This window comes from Panthera onca, chromosome E3 (assembly GCF_046562875.1).
Source record: "Panthera onca isolate mPanOnc1 chromosome E3, mPanOnc1 haplotype 2, whole genome shotgun sequence".
Taxonomy (NCBI): domain Eukaryota; kingdom Metazoa; phylum Chordata; class Mammalia; order Carnivora; family Felidae; genus Panthera; species Panthera onca.
In genome coordinates this window covers 18,843,003-18,857,486 of record NC_138354.1, presented here as the reverse complement: position 1 = coordinate 18,857,486, position 14,484 = coordinate 18,843,003, and the positions used below count along the sequence as shown (strand labels likewise).

Below are 14,484 nucleotides of genomic sequence, written 5' to 3'. Positions count from 1 at the left end.
TGGCGGAGGACGCATGCGCGCAGGATGGCCACCCAGCCGTGGACGCTCCGGCGCGCGTCGTGGCTTGAACTCTGGCGCCCGAGGCTTGGGCGGCGGTGGCGGTCGGAGGAGCTGCTGAGCGCCGCTGGGCACTGGACTCTCTGTACCTTCTGGCTTTCGGATTTCGAGTCGTAGATTTGCGTAAGTCCAGACTTTTCGCCTCGTGTTTCCCCCTCAACCACGAATTTTGGTACTAATCATGCAGTGATCGAAGGCACTTAATCGATTTACTCCCAGATTTCCCTGAATTGAATACAATTTTAGCTGTTTTAGTGGCAGAAGAGGTGATTACATGAAAAAGGGAGACGTGCGTGGAAACGGGTTATTCAAAGCGAGTTTCACTTTCAGCAGTTTCTTGCTTCAGCTTGTTTCGCGCTCCGTGGGTTCGTGGGTTTGTGGGTTCTCGGACTGGAACTCAGTGCCAGTCCACGGTACTTTACCGTCTGGTCACTTCTGTAGGTCTGACCTGCGCTGTCTGGTTTGTAGACAGTCGCGTTACACTCCCCCTCTTGCTAAGCCCACATCACCATGCAGATACCAGGTGACATGTCTCCTCTTACGTCAAATCTGAGCGGAGGGGGTCTGGTCTCGGATGTTCCTTGCTTTGTAACTCAATATATCGGAGTGAGCCTTAAAGGCATGTTCAGTCTGTTACTTAGCTTCATCCACGGTCCCAGTGTCCAAGGGTTCAGCCATCTGTGAAGTCCCTGTCCCTTCTGGAAGCTTAACCAGGGATGAATGTCCCATCTCTGAGCTCCTGATAGAGCCCTGGGTTAGACATGTCTAGACTATTAAACAAAACAAGTGTTAGACTAGCGGTTCTCAAATTTTTTGGCATTGGAATCCTTTACATTGTTTAAAAAAATGAGGCCTCAGGGACAGCTGGCTGGCTCTGTAGGTAGGTAGAGCCTGCGACTCTTGATCTTGGAGTTGTAAATAACAGCCCCAGGGTGGGTGTAGCGATTACTTAAAAGTTAATTTAAGGGGCGCCTGGGTGGCTTAGTCGGTGAGCGTCTGACTTCCGCTCAGGTCAGGATCTCACGGTTCCTGAATTCCAGCCCCATATCGGGCTCTGTAGTGACAGCTCAGAGCCTGGAGCCTGCTTCAGATTTTGTGTTCCCCTCTCTCTCCGCCCCACCCCTGCTTGTGCTCTGTCTCTCTCTGTCTTTCAAACATGAATAAACATAAAAATAATTTAAAAATAATTTTAAAATGTTTTAAAAAATTGAGGCCCAAGAGATCTTTTGTTTATATGGGTTGTGTCTTCATACTTATTGTATTAGAAATTAAAACGGGTGCCTGGGTGGCTCCGCTCTGGTGGTTAAACTCCCAACTCTTGGTTTCAGCTCAGGTCACGATCTCAGGGTTAGTGAGTTTGAGCCCGGAATGGGTGCTAACAGTGTGGAGCCTGCTTGGGATTCTCTCACTCCCCTCCCACCTCTCTCTCTCTCTGCCCTTACCCCTCTTGCTCTCTCTCTCAAAATAAATAAACTTTACAAAAAAGAAAACAAATTTTAAATGTTTATTAATGCACTTAAAAATTGCAGTAACAAATCCATAGAGACAGAGTAGATCAGAAGTTGGTGAAGTGTTGGTGAATTAGGATTATTGCTATTAGTTAGGTATAGAGTTTCTTTCTGGGTGATAGAAATGTTCTAGAATTAGTGTGATAGTTGTACAGCATGGTGAATATACTAAAAACACTGAAGTATATACTTAAAAATGATAAGTGAATTGTACCTCCATTTAAAAATCTTCCCCCAAAATTACAATAACAAACCTATTACACAGAATATAAATAACATTTTACTTTTAAAGATAACTAGTTTTTAAATGTCCATAAGATTTACCATTTAAAGTTTATTTATTTTGAGAGTGAGTGAGTGGGGAGGAGCAGAGAGAGAGTCCTAAGCAGGCTCTGCTCACAGGGCTTGAACTCATGAACTATGGGATCATGACCTGGGCCGAAACCGAGAGTCGGATGCTTAACCAACTGAGCCACCCAAGTGCGCCCCAAAAATAAATTTGGAAATTTTTTCCAAAGCAAAACAATAGTGAGAAGAGTGGCATTGTTTTATGTTTTTGTTTTTTTTGTTGTTGTTGTTGTTTACAAATATGTCTGGCTTAAGAGAAAATAGCTGTATTCTCATACCTGCTTCTGCATTCCGTATGTTGTGATATCAGTACATCATATAGCTTCTCGAGAACTGTAAGGATGCAAGGAGAAAAGTCAAATGGCATCTTAGTTTTATTATGAAAATGGTTTTGGCCTTGTGGACACTCCCTCCCCCCCTCCACCCCCACCCTGGCCGAGACACTTTCAGAATCTCCTAGACAACCCTTGGGAAACTATGGACTTACACCATTGGCAGTTTGGTCTCCCCCCACACTTCAGAAAAGGCTCTCAGGTTTTCACATTTGTTGCCGGTCCCCAGAAATTTGGTAAGATACCTGCCGGAAGTAGTGGAAAGAGCATAGGTCAGGGAGTCAGGACTTCCTAGGTTGAATAAATAACTTAGGGACAGGGCTTTGTATCAGACCACCCAGGGTAGGCGTTTAGCCTCTCTCTGCCTCCATTTCCTGAGGTGGTTAAAGGGATTAATGGTTGAATCTGCCTCCTAGGGTTTTAAGGATGTGCATTTGCCTGGTGGAAATTAGGTTCTGAAATACCTGACAGGTGAAGAGAAAGAAGCAGTGGATTTTTTTTTTTTTTTTTTTTTTTTTTTTTAAATCTCCGGATGAGACCCTTGGGAAGCAAAGCAGAACAGAGGAAAGTCATGAGTTTACGCCATAACAACAGGAAGGAGACTAGTTAGCGAGGAAGAAGGTTCTGTCCTTTAAGCCTGGGAAGATATAAATGAGGATCATCTGGGGTGAGAGACACAGCAGCAGTGATGAAGAAGGGAATTGGCGCTGGAAAAGACCAGATCTGGGGGGGCCAGGTGGGGAAGGACTCCTGGGAGAGATAACAGAGCACACGGGTGGCCAGGAAGCCTTGCCAGTCTGCCAGGTGGACATCCTTTTCCTTCACGTCATAGACTCTGTATAAGAGCTATGGGGGTTGGGGGGTTGGGGGGAGGTTCCTAAAAGGAACCGCAGGTCCTTTACTGAAGGCACGGAGGTGGGCTCTGAAGGGCTGCTGTGCATGGGCAAGTGTGACCTGCTCACTGCAGAGGACGCCTCGAGAAGACAAAACGGAGTGGCACATTCACATTTACAGCATGGGGCGCCTGGCTGCTCAGACTCTTGAGTTCAGCCCAGCTCATGATCCCAGGTTCGTGGGAGCGAGCCCTGCTTCAGGCTAGGCGCTGAGCATGGAGCCTGCTTAAGGTTCTCTCTGTCCCTGTGCCCCTCTCCCTAGAGCACACGCGTGCTAAATAAATAAATAAATAAATAAATAAATAAATAAATAAATAAGATCTTGTAATCCCTAGAGCAAGGATTCTCAAAATGTAGTCTGGGGACCCCTGGCCTCTACAGAGTTAAAGCAATTTTCATGATACCAAAGATGTTATTTGCCTTTTCACTCATTCTCTCAGGGGCGTACAGTGAAGTTTTCCAAGTGCTCCATGCTGTCTAATATATAACAACAGTTTGAATGCAGAACAGGCTAAACTAGGCTATGGTGAAAAAGTCAGAAGAGTGGTTGCCTTTTGGGAGTTGAGGGCAAGAAGTGACTGGGAAAGGCCCAGAAGGAATATTTTGGGCGGTGATGGTAACATCTTGATGATGGTATCTTGATGGAGGAGTTTGGGTTCCACAGGCATATATATTTGTCAGGACTCATGTGCAGAAGCATGGCATGGTTTTCTTTCTTTTTTTTATGTTAATTTATTTTTGAGAGAGACAGAGACAGAGCACGAGATGGGGAGGAGCAGAGAGAGAGGGAGAAACAGAATCTGAAGCAGGCTCCAGGCTCTGAGCTGTCAGCGTAGAGCCCAACTCGGGGCCCGAACTCACGATCCGTGAGATCATGACCTGAGCCGAAGTCAGAAGCTCAACCAACTGAACCACCCAGACGCCCCATCATGGCGTGGTTTTCTAACTGTAGGATCTTCAGACTGGAAAATCTTGTCCCAGACTTTGTTTCTAAGACGTTTGAAAATCAGACATGTGGAAAATGCCCACATTTCAATGTCAGAAAGACCTGGGTTCGGTCCTAACTCTGCTCTATGCTATGTTTGTGACTTTGGACAAGTAACAGCATTTAGCAGAGTGCTTGACACATAGGCACCTAATGAATATTTGTAATATGACTGAATGAAGCCATGTAATTTTCCAGAGCTCTACTTTGTACTAACTCCAAGAAATCTCACTTTCATTTGCTCCACCAAGATTTGGAGGGTTTCTGGGTGAGTTTCCTTTAATGGCAAACCGAAGCAGAGAAAAAACCAAACATGCTTCTGTTTGGGTTTGCTTGGTTATCACCTACTGGGGAATAAGCAGGAGGTTAAGGCTGGAGGGGGAGAAGACACAACAGGCCTTGGACATCTGCTGTTGTAACTCTTAAGCCACCTACAGACGTAACTGATTTCTGTCTTGGTGACTTCATCTGAAGAATGAGACCATGCTTACTACCTTCCGATAGGATTGTTGTCATAAATAAATGAAGTACTTTTTGCAGAGTGCCTGAAGTCACAATGGATGCAAAATAAATGTAAGTCCCTCTTCCGTTTTTCGTCTCTCTGTACTATTTTGCTTGAAATAACCACGCCCCAAAACATGTATGACTGCTAATATAGACTTCCTACCAGAAGTGATCCTTAAACGTTCTCTCATATGTGCTGTGTTAGTAATCGATCTATATTTGCTCTCCTTCCCCATCACGTTACACGTGACAGCGCCAAGGATCACATCGTGTCATTGGCTGGACTTGAATTTATTGGGCTCAAAACTTTCTTGAAACCCACGAACTGTAGTCCAAGGCGAGTCTTCTCTTTCTTGGATAGTTGGGTTGTTTTGTGGGTGGTGGTTGTTTAGGGATTTGACCTTAGCTGTCTCCTGGGTGACTGCATCAGCTTGTGCATATTGGGGCTTCTCTATTCTGGGACTGCTCAAGAGGCCTGGCCCTGCGTTTCCTTAAAATGGCTCTTTCATTGCTCCACTCTGCAGTGGGAGCTTGAGGACTCAGTACCAGCCACTGGGGGGTCCATGATGGTCCAAACCGGGAAGTAGTCATATCACCCAGTTAATTTGGTGACCTCCTGTAGGGAGGGTCAGGGTAGGGTGGGAAGGGTCTTTTTTTTTTTTTTTCTCTTCTTCCTGACCTTTATACCTAACATGGAGCTGACATTTACAACCCCAAGTACAGGAATCCAGTGCTCTACCGACAGCCAGCCAGGTGCCCCTAGCCGGGGGTGGGCTCTTCTTTTTGAGAGATTGCCTTTCATCTCCAGTTGCCATCAGAGAAGCTGTGGGCTCTCTTTGTAGTTTGTGGGCCTTTGGGCCCTTCATTCCAGGCATGTTCCAGAGTATTCCCTACTTGGAAAGGCCTCAGACATGCCCCCATTCCAGGCCACCTCAGGCTATGTGCCTGGGACCTCCTTCCTACACATATCTCAGTTATCCCTATTTAACATTCAACCACCACACAGTGAGGCCAGTTATTTTCATGTAACAGTAAATTGTTAGATTTCTACCATGTGTGAGCTGGATAGGTCATACAGAGCGTGTGACCCAGAGAAGCTCCTTTTACAAATGGGTAATTGAAACCCAGAGAGGTTAATAGATTTGACTGAGGCCATGTAGCCGAGTGGAGGGTAGGACTTAGGTTTCCCAAGTCCCTGTGCAATACTCTGCAACCCCACTGTGACCTCTAATAGCTATTAGCTAAGTTCCCAGCATTCCTCAGTAATCTTTTTATCTGACTTTGGTCAGCAAACTCCTTCATTCCCTGCCATTGTCCTGATTCCCCACCCCAGCCCTCCTAGGTTTTCTCAGGTGCAACAAGTAGTTTGTGTCAGTTGGGCTAGGCTGTAGTAGAGTGTTAAGTCAAAAGCAGTCTAGGTGTTGCTGTGAAGAGGCTTAGTAGGTGTGGTTACCATCTACAATCATTTGACTTTAAGTGATGATCCTGGGTAAGCTGGGTGGGCATCATCTAGGCAGTTCAAAGGCTTAAAAGCAAAACTGATACTACATGGTGTCACTTATGTGTGGAATCTAAAATCAAAAAGTTGAACACAGGGGCTCCTGGCCGACTCAGTCTGTAGAGCATGTGACTGTTGATCTCAGGGTCGTGCATCTGAGCCCAACCTTCAGGATAAAGATTACTTAAAAAAAAAAATGTATTTCTTAAAAAAAAAAGTTGAACACGTAGAAACCGAGTAGAATGGTGGTCACCAGGAATTGGGAAGTATAGGAAATGGGGAAAGTTGGTAAAAGGGTACAGACATTCCACTGTGTAGCATGGTAACTATAGTCGATAATACTGTACTGTATGATTGCAGTTTGCTAAGAGAGTAGATCTTAAGCATTCTCACAAAATTTTTAATTTTTAAAAAATGTTTATTTATTTTGAGAGAGAGAGAGAGAGAGCATGCAAGCAGGAGAGGGGCAAAGAGAGAGATGGAGAGAGAGAGAATCATAAGCAGGCTCTGCACTGTCAGTGTAGAGCCCGATGTGGGGCTTGATCCCATGAACTGTGAGATCTTGACCTGAGCCAAGATCAAGAGTAGATACCCCACCAACTGAGCCACCCACGTGCCCCCCCCGTTTTTTTATTTTTTAATTTTTTGTTATTATTTTAAGTAGGCTTCACATCCAGCATGGAGCCCAAATGTGAGGCTTGAAGTCACAACCTTGAGATCAAGACCTGATCTGAGATCAAGAATCAGATGCTTAACTGACTGAGCCACCCAGGCTTCCCCCACCCCCAAATTTTTTTTAAGTAAGGGTTACTATTTGGACGCCTGGGTGGCTCAGTCAGTTGAGCATCTGACTCTTGATTTCGGCTCAGGTCATGATCCCAGGGTCATGGGATCGAGCCCTGCATTCAGGGTCTGTGCCGAGCATGGAGTCTGCTTAAGCTTCACTCTCTCTTCTGCCCCTCTCCCTGGCTCACGTGCGCTTTCTCTCTCTCCCTCAAAAAATTAAAATAAGTAAAATAAAAGAGTAACAATTGATAAAGTAAATAAGATATAGGGATATAATATACAGTATAGGGAATATCGTTAATAATATTGTAACAACTTTATATGGTGACAGATGGTGATCATTTCATAATGTATATAAATATTGAATCACTGTGTTGTATACCTGAAACTAATACAATATTGTATGCCAATTATTCTTCCATAAAAAAATTTTTTAAGCTAACTCTGAGGTGATGGATGTGTTAATGAACTTGATTGTGGGAGTTCTTTCACAAGGTATCAAATCATCACGTTGTACACCTTAAACATTACAATTTTATTTGTCATTTATACTTCAATAAAGCTGGAAAAAGAGTTTCTAAAGAAAATTAAGTTACTACGAGTGTAAATTTTGATGATAAATTAATTTACAAGGAAGAAAAGGCAAAACTGGGGTTTCCCTTAGGAAGAGTAAATTCCGCCTCTGGACTGCAGCACCCACTCCTCCCCAGGAGTTTCCAGACTGTCGGCCTGACTTACAGACGTCACACTGGCCTCACCCGCCTCCACGGTTGAGGAGCTGATCCCTTGCAGTAAATCTCTTCATGTATAGGGGCACCTGGCTGGTTCAGTCACTAGAGCAGGCAACTCTTGATCTTGGGGTGGTGAGTTCAAGCTCCACACTGGGGGAAGAGATGACTTAAAAATAAAATCTTAAGGGCACCTAGATGGCTCAGTCGTTAAGTGTACGACTTCTGCCCAGGTCATGATCTCGCGGTTCATGAGTTCAAGCCCCAAGTCCCACTCTGTGCTGACAGCTCAGAGCCTGCAGCCTGATATGGATTCTGTCTCCTTCTTTCTGCCCCACCCCTTTCAAAATAAATAAGTGTTAAAAATGTAAATAAATAAATAAAAATAAAATCTTAAAGGGGCACCTGGGTGGCTCAGTTGGTTAAGCGTCTGACTTCAGCTCAGGTCATGATGTTGCGGTCACAATGTTCACGAGTTCAAGCCCTGAGTGGGCTCTGTGCTGACAGCTGGAGACTACTTCGGATTCTGTCTCTCTCTCTCTCTCTCTCTCTCTCTCTCTCTCTTTCTGCCCCTCCTCCTCTTGTGCTCTTTCTCCCTCTCTCACAAAAATAAAGCATTTAAATAAATAAAATCATAAAAAAAACCTCTTTATGTATATATGTACGTATGTCTCCTGCTGGTTTTCCTCTGGAAGAATGTGGCTCATACAACAGGCAGGTTTACTTAGGCAACAGAACAAGTCAAGGTTGGGTATTAATTCCCTCAAGGTTTGCTCCATACCCACTCCCTCTGCAAACTAACCTGTACCTTCACTCATCTTCATTTTCTTCTTTCTTAAGGTTTCCTGCCCCAACAGCTACGTAAAACATCCCCCCAATCTCCTGCGAGAACTTGTTCCATCAGTTCCCTCGTCTTTCCTGAATCCTCAGCCTCTTCCTCCCTCTGACTCCTTCTTCGTCATATAAACATGCTCATGTCTCCCCTGTCTAGGAAAAAAACCCAATCTCTCATTCCTTACATCCCCCATAACTGTGACTAGCCTATTTTCTGGCTTTCTGGAGCCAGACATCTTGGAATATTCAAGTCTTGCTGCCTGTATTTCCTCATTTCCCATTCATTCCTTAGCCAACTGCAGCCTGGTTTCAGCTTCCCCCCATCCCCGCCGAAGCTCTTTCGGGATTATTCGTGACCTTCTGATTGCCAAAGCCAAAGAAACTCAAGTCCGTCTTTTTCTTGCTTAGATGGCAGTAACAGCTCCATGAAATTTCTCTCTTGCCCCTGAGTGCATTCCCTCCCCGGCCCCTCCCGTCTCTTTTCTCTAACCAATTCCTCTTTGGTATTCTCCAATCCTCTGATGCCAGCCTTCTTCTCATTTTATATGCCCACAGTTTTCCCACGTGACTTCTTCCACATCCATCACTGGAAGTCCATTGTCTCTGTGCTTGTGACTCCTGAATCTAAGGCTTACTTGAAAGCTGTATCCAAGCCTTTATTACTAAATAGTCCTCTGTGTAATGTTGGGTCTCCATCAGGATGTGCCGCAGATACGTCAAAATGCAGCAGGTCCTTGGAGCAACTGTCTGGCTCAGTCAGTTAAGCGTCTGACTCTTGATTTCGGCTCGGGTCATGATCTCAGGTTTGTGAGATCGAGCCTTGCATAAAGCTCTGCACTAGTGGCACGGACCCTGCTTGGGATTCTCTCTCTCTCGCTTCCCTGCTACTGCGCTCTCTTGCTCTCTTTCTCTCTCTTCCTCCCTCTCAAAATAAATATTATTTAAAAATGCAACAGGTCCAAAAGCTAATTTCTCCTCCTGTAGTCCCCATCTTAGAGAGAATCTCTCTCTTCCCAGTTGCCCATACTAGACATGATAGTTCTTCTAGACTCTCCTCTTTGACTCACCTTCATGGGTTCTTTTATCAAGTTCTTCTAAGTCTCCCCTCCCCCTCGAATCTTTCAAATTCCTCCCTCTTTTTTTTCCTCACATCACTGCCTTTGTTCAGACATCCATCATTTCTGATCTAGACCTGGTCTCTTAACTATTATCTCATCCTGCTTCACCTTCAATCCATTTTCCCCACTTACACAAGGAAAGATGATTTTCGTATAAATCTTACCAATCCCCTGGGCGAAATCTTGGTTCAGTGGCTTCTTGTAGCCCATAAAATAAAGTTTCAACAGTTTAGCATGACATGCATGGTCCCTGCCTTTCCATGAGGCTTCATCTTTACCCAGTAGAACTTTGCATTTTAACTGTGCAATTGTCGTTGTAATGTGTTCATATTTCTGCATAGGCTGTGGCCTGAGCCCAGTACTATACCCCTATCACACACGCACATGGGTACGCTCACTCACAAACACACACACACACACCCCTTCCTTCACCAAGTCTTCCCTTTGACTACAGGAAAAGAAATCTTCAGTGGTCTTTGTATTCCCAAGCACCTAGCAGAGAGCATTTGATAAACGTATGATTAGCTCAATTTAGCAATTTTAGAACTTTATAAGGAAAGGAAAATTTTCTTTACATAAAATCTTTTACAAAAGCCTAAAATGCCAACTACGCAAAAGCTGGGAATCCCATGACTTCGTCCTCTTCTGCGGCAGCTGCCTGTCAGGTGCCAGCGACTTCACTGGCCCAGGGTGAGACCCGCTGGTGCAAAGCTGATCCTGAAGTTGACCAGGTATCTGATGTGTCAGATTCAGCCACACAAGGGTACGAAGTCCTGACACGTGCTACCACGTGGATGAACCTTGAAAATACGCTAAATGGGAGAAGCCAGACACAAAAGACCACACTACTGGACGATTCCATCTACATGAAATGCCCGGAAGAGGGAAATCCATAGAGACAGAAAGTAGATGGGTGGTTACGAGGGGCTGGGGGAGAGGAATGGGGAGCAACTGCTTAATGGGGATGGGATTTCTTTCTGAGCTGATGACGAAATTCTGGCATTAGTGGTGATGGTTGCACAATCTGTGAATGTACTAAAAACGTCAGAAATGGCACACTTTAAAAGGTCGAATATTGGGGCACCCGGATGGCTCGGTCAGTTAAGTGGCTGACTCTGGATTTCAGCTCAGGTTATGATCTCACGGTTTGTGAGATCGAGCCCCGCCTGGGCTCCGCACTGAGTGTGGAGGCTGCTTGGGATTCTCTCTCTCTCTCTCTCTCTCTCTCTCTCTCTCTCTCTCTCTCCCCCCCCCCATCCCTCTGCCGCTCATGCTCTGTCTCAAATAAACTTAAATAAATAAATAAATGGGAGAATTTTATGTACTTTATATCTCAAAACAAATTACTCTGACATGATACTCCATCCCATGGAATTCTTTGAGAGAAATAAAGGAATTGTTCTAAAAACTCTCTAGGCATGAGCTTGTTTCTGTAATGTTAATATTTCTTCCTCAAATTACATGTAAACAATTGTTATCTTTGTCTCATTGGGAAGAGATGTGACTCTGGCATTCCCCATGATGTGAATAAATCTTTGGGGAGCAATGAGTGACTTCCCTCATCCCCAACCACCACCACCAAAAGGCAAAAACAAAACACTGTGGTAATTTTAGGACTGGGCACTAGAATCCCAAGAATTATTTCCAAAGTGACTCTGTATCCTTGCTGAATCTCTCCAGCCACTCTGTTGCTTTCCCTGAATGGTAACCAACCCCCGACGTTCATGGAAACCCACCATGGACATCTATCCCTCTTGGAATGCCCTTTTTTTGAGGATGGAATTGGCAGAATAGAAGCTGTTGAGGAGGTGGCACCTTCCTAGGGAAAGAAGCCCAATTCTGAGCGAGCTAAGCTAAGCAGGGAGCATCAGTGCTTATGGGCAAAGGTGGGGAGGGACTAGGCTGGAGTAAGAGACAAGAGTTCTCGACACAAACTTAGGCCAAGCTTCGGGAGACAGGTGGATTCTGGGAAAGCACGAAGGAGAGTGGCCCAGGCCACCCAGAGACAGCACGTGGGTTAATGACAAGAGAGCCAGGTGACAGCCTTTTGGTGGGGGAACACTATCTCAAGGGGAGACAAGGGCTAGAGACTGGGACATCTGGGGTTTGGGGGGGAAGCTAGGCTGCACCCTCAGGCTTAACTCCAGTTTGGGTAAACAGTCTCAGGAGCTATCCTTGAAAAAAAGAGTTGGAGCAATCCAGAATCTTACCTCTTCTCCATAAACCAGGAAGAAAAGCCCAAGGCTTTTACACCTCTCTCTCTCCCTCCCACTCTTCACCAGAAAGACGTCTATAGATAGCCAGAAAGGACATTCACACATCCACAGCCAGAGTCAGGAGGCGGGTCCCAGCTGCACACACCCACATACACTCCAGTGTCAGCTATGTCCTTTTATTATTATTTTTATTGAACCCTGTAGGTGAGGTTAGTGGTAAGGCGGTTCTCACAGCCGGCTGCAGCGGTTCAGCAACTGGTTCAATACCCGCGGTAGAAGCCCCAGTGCAGGCCGATGGCATTGATGAGGATGCTAGCGCGACCGCTAATGAATCGTAGTACGGTGTTGTGGTACAAGGGGACAGCACTGAAACTCCTGCCTATGTCTGTCCCAAAAGGCAGGTACCGGCCCTTGTTAGTCACAAAGACCAGCTTCCTCAGGTAGTAGTCGTACTTGCCAGACACCTGGATCACTGACTCCCCGGGGTGCAGGAAAATCTCCTCCAGGTCTCCCTGGGTGCCACCCACATAGTCGCTCCACACCTTGCCATAGCGCACCTGGAGGCTAGGGGTGGGGGCGGGGGGGGGGGAGGGAAGACTGAGCAGGGTGATTGGAATTCAGGACCTCTTGGTCTACAAGCCAAGAGACCTGCAAACTGTGGCCAGGGAGGACAGGTCCCCTGCCAGTCCCAAGGTGTGTGAGGGATGAGGGAGGCCTTGAGGTCCTACTGGGAACTTCAACTCCTTTTGCTGACAGATAGGCTCAGAGAGGAAAAGTAACTTGGCCGGAGCCTCCCAGACAGTGGTAGAGCTTCAGTTTGAAATCTAGGTTCCCGCTGTGCCCCCAACCCCTACGTGAAAGAAGCAGATGGGCCTTTCTGGATGGCTTTCATGAGGGAAGAGACTCTGCTGCCCCAGGATCAGAAGGATACAGGTTTTGGGGAGAGGCGTCAGCCAAGATGGAGGATGCCCAAGGGGATCTACACCTCAGGTGGGGCCAAGGTAGCCAGCTTCCCAGCGCCTCAGCGGCTGTGGTACAGATTTGCCCAAGACGTGCACGCTGGGGGCTGTAGGGCTGTAGCAGCACCAGCCTCAGACCCCAGCCTCCTGATACCTTTCACATCCCAAGTTATCCCTGGGACTTGTTGACTGAAACAGATGTGACTCAAAGTGACTGAGAACTTTCCAGTGTGGTAGGATAGGAGAAGACCCCCCCAAACCACAGACACACAAAGAATCTTACCCTACGATGTAGTATCTGTTGACCCGGATACGGATGGCAGTGATGGGACCCTCCAACTGGTAACCAGAATGGGAGAATCGCTCGCCTCCACCGCCTCCATACTCTCCATTGTAGGAGGAGGACCTAGCCTGAACTGGAGGGGACAGTAGGCGTCAGAAGGAGAGATCTCAAGAGCTCTAGTCCCTCCTCACCACTCCTACACCTCCCACAACTCGACGTCCACCACCCCAAGCCAGCCCCTGCGAGCCTTGGCCACTGGCAGAGCAGGAAGCTGCCTTCCCATGACGCTAATACTGGGCTCCTGGCCTCTCACTTACTGGCATTGGCCGAGGCTGATGCGCAGACAAGGGCAAGAAGAGCAATGGTCAACATTCTGGGGCTGGAGGGGAAAGAAAGCAGAACGTCAATGTTCATTCACTCTGTTTCCTTTGTACTTCATTTACCCAGGCTTCCCTGGGTTAGACTTCCAGTTGAGACTTGGCCCTCTTTGTCCCTCAACTCAGACCTAACTGACCCAGTCTTGGGCTCAGAAAGGATTGCCCCTAGTCTCTAGTCCTGCTCCTGGCAGGTACGGTGTCCTTAACCCCTCTGTCGTCCCTGGTATCGAGGTAGCCGACCCCCTTGTTCCATCCTGAGTCAGAAGATCAGTCCTAAGCCTCTGTCTGGACCAACCCGTGTAAGTCCTGGTCCCTCCTGGCACAAAGCAGGAAAAGAGTTTCAAAGAAGTGGAGGCCATCTCCAAACCATAGAGATGGTTGAGTTTACCAAACCAGGATTCTGAGCAAAACCTAACTGCAACCTGCCTGTGATACATGGGCCTGCCTTGGAGGACCTCCGGGGGAGAGTTTAAATTCCTAGCTTTAGCTGGGTCTCAAATCAGAAGGAAGGAGCATTTTAGGGGTGCATCTTTGTGTCACCCAGGCAGTGAGGGTGATTATAGACGAGACTGCCAATACCAGAATCGGAACAGTTGAGAAACTGCCCAACGAGTTTGGACCACAGCTCAAGATACCAGATTCCAAATGCCTGGTCTATTAGTCATAATTCATTCTCCACTAACACAAATCTGGCTGTATCGATACCCCGAGCATCCCAGGTGTCTCCAGTCCTTCCTCTGAGACCCAAATATCTTTGCACCTCCCTCAGATGCCCCAGGTAGCTGCCACACAGGTCTCCCCTGCCGCTCACTCCAGGCAGGCTGCTGTCCAGCGCCGCTTGAATTCCCCCCAACTCAAATCCAGTCATCCCTTTCACCCCTTAGCCCAGGCCTCTGTCACCCCTCACCTGGCAGTTCCAGGTGCAAAGTAACCACCTGGGAACTTCCAGGTCTTTTATACCAGGTCCAAGCCCTCTGCCTGCTCTTTATCGTGTGAACCTCACCACCTGAGCAAACATGGTCAGCCTCTAGGGTCAGTTGTCAGGCAGGGTCTGGAAT

General features: G+C 46.8%; 2 protein-coding genes across 3 annotated transcripts in view; one reads left to right on the top strand and one right to left on the bottom strand.

Annotated features, from left to right (window-relative positions):
• Nucleotides 1–27: 27 nt before the first annotated feature.
• CE3H16orf54 (chromosome E3 C16orf54 homolog) overlaps nt 28–14,484 on the top strand; it is a 53,420-nt gene continuing 38,963 nt past the window's right edge. For both annotated transcript variants that reach the window (XM_078440220.2, XM_078440218.2), the window contains exon 1: nt 28–180. The gene's annotated coding sequence lies outside the window, so the exon portion shown is untranslated. The remainder of the gene's footprint in view (nt 181–14,484) is intronic.
• On the bottom strand, nt 11,964–14,437 carry ZG16 (zymogen granule protein 16). The gene is made up of 4 exons (XM_078439728.2): nt 14,334–14,437; nt 13,367–13,428; nt 13,050–13,182; nt 11,964–12,371 (listed from the first exon to the last, which is right to left on the bottom strand). The coding sequence occupies exons 2-4, from the start codon at nt 13,419–13,421 to the stop codon at nt 12,068–12,070; spliced, it is 492 nt and encodes a 163-aa protein (XP_078295854.2). The 5' UTR covers nt 13,422–13,428; nt 14,334–14,437; the 3' UTR covers nt 11,964–12,067.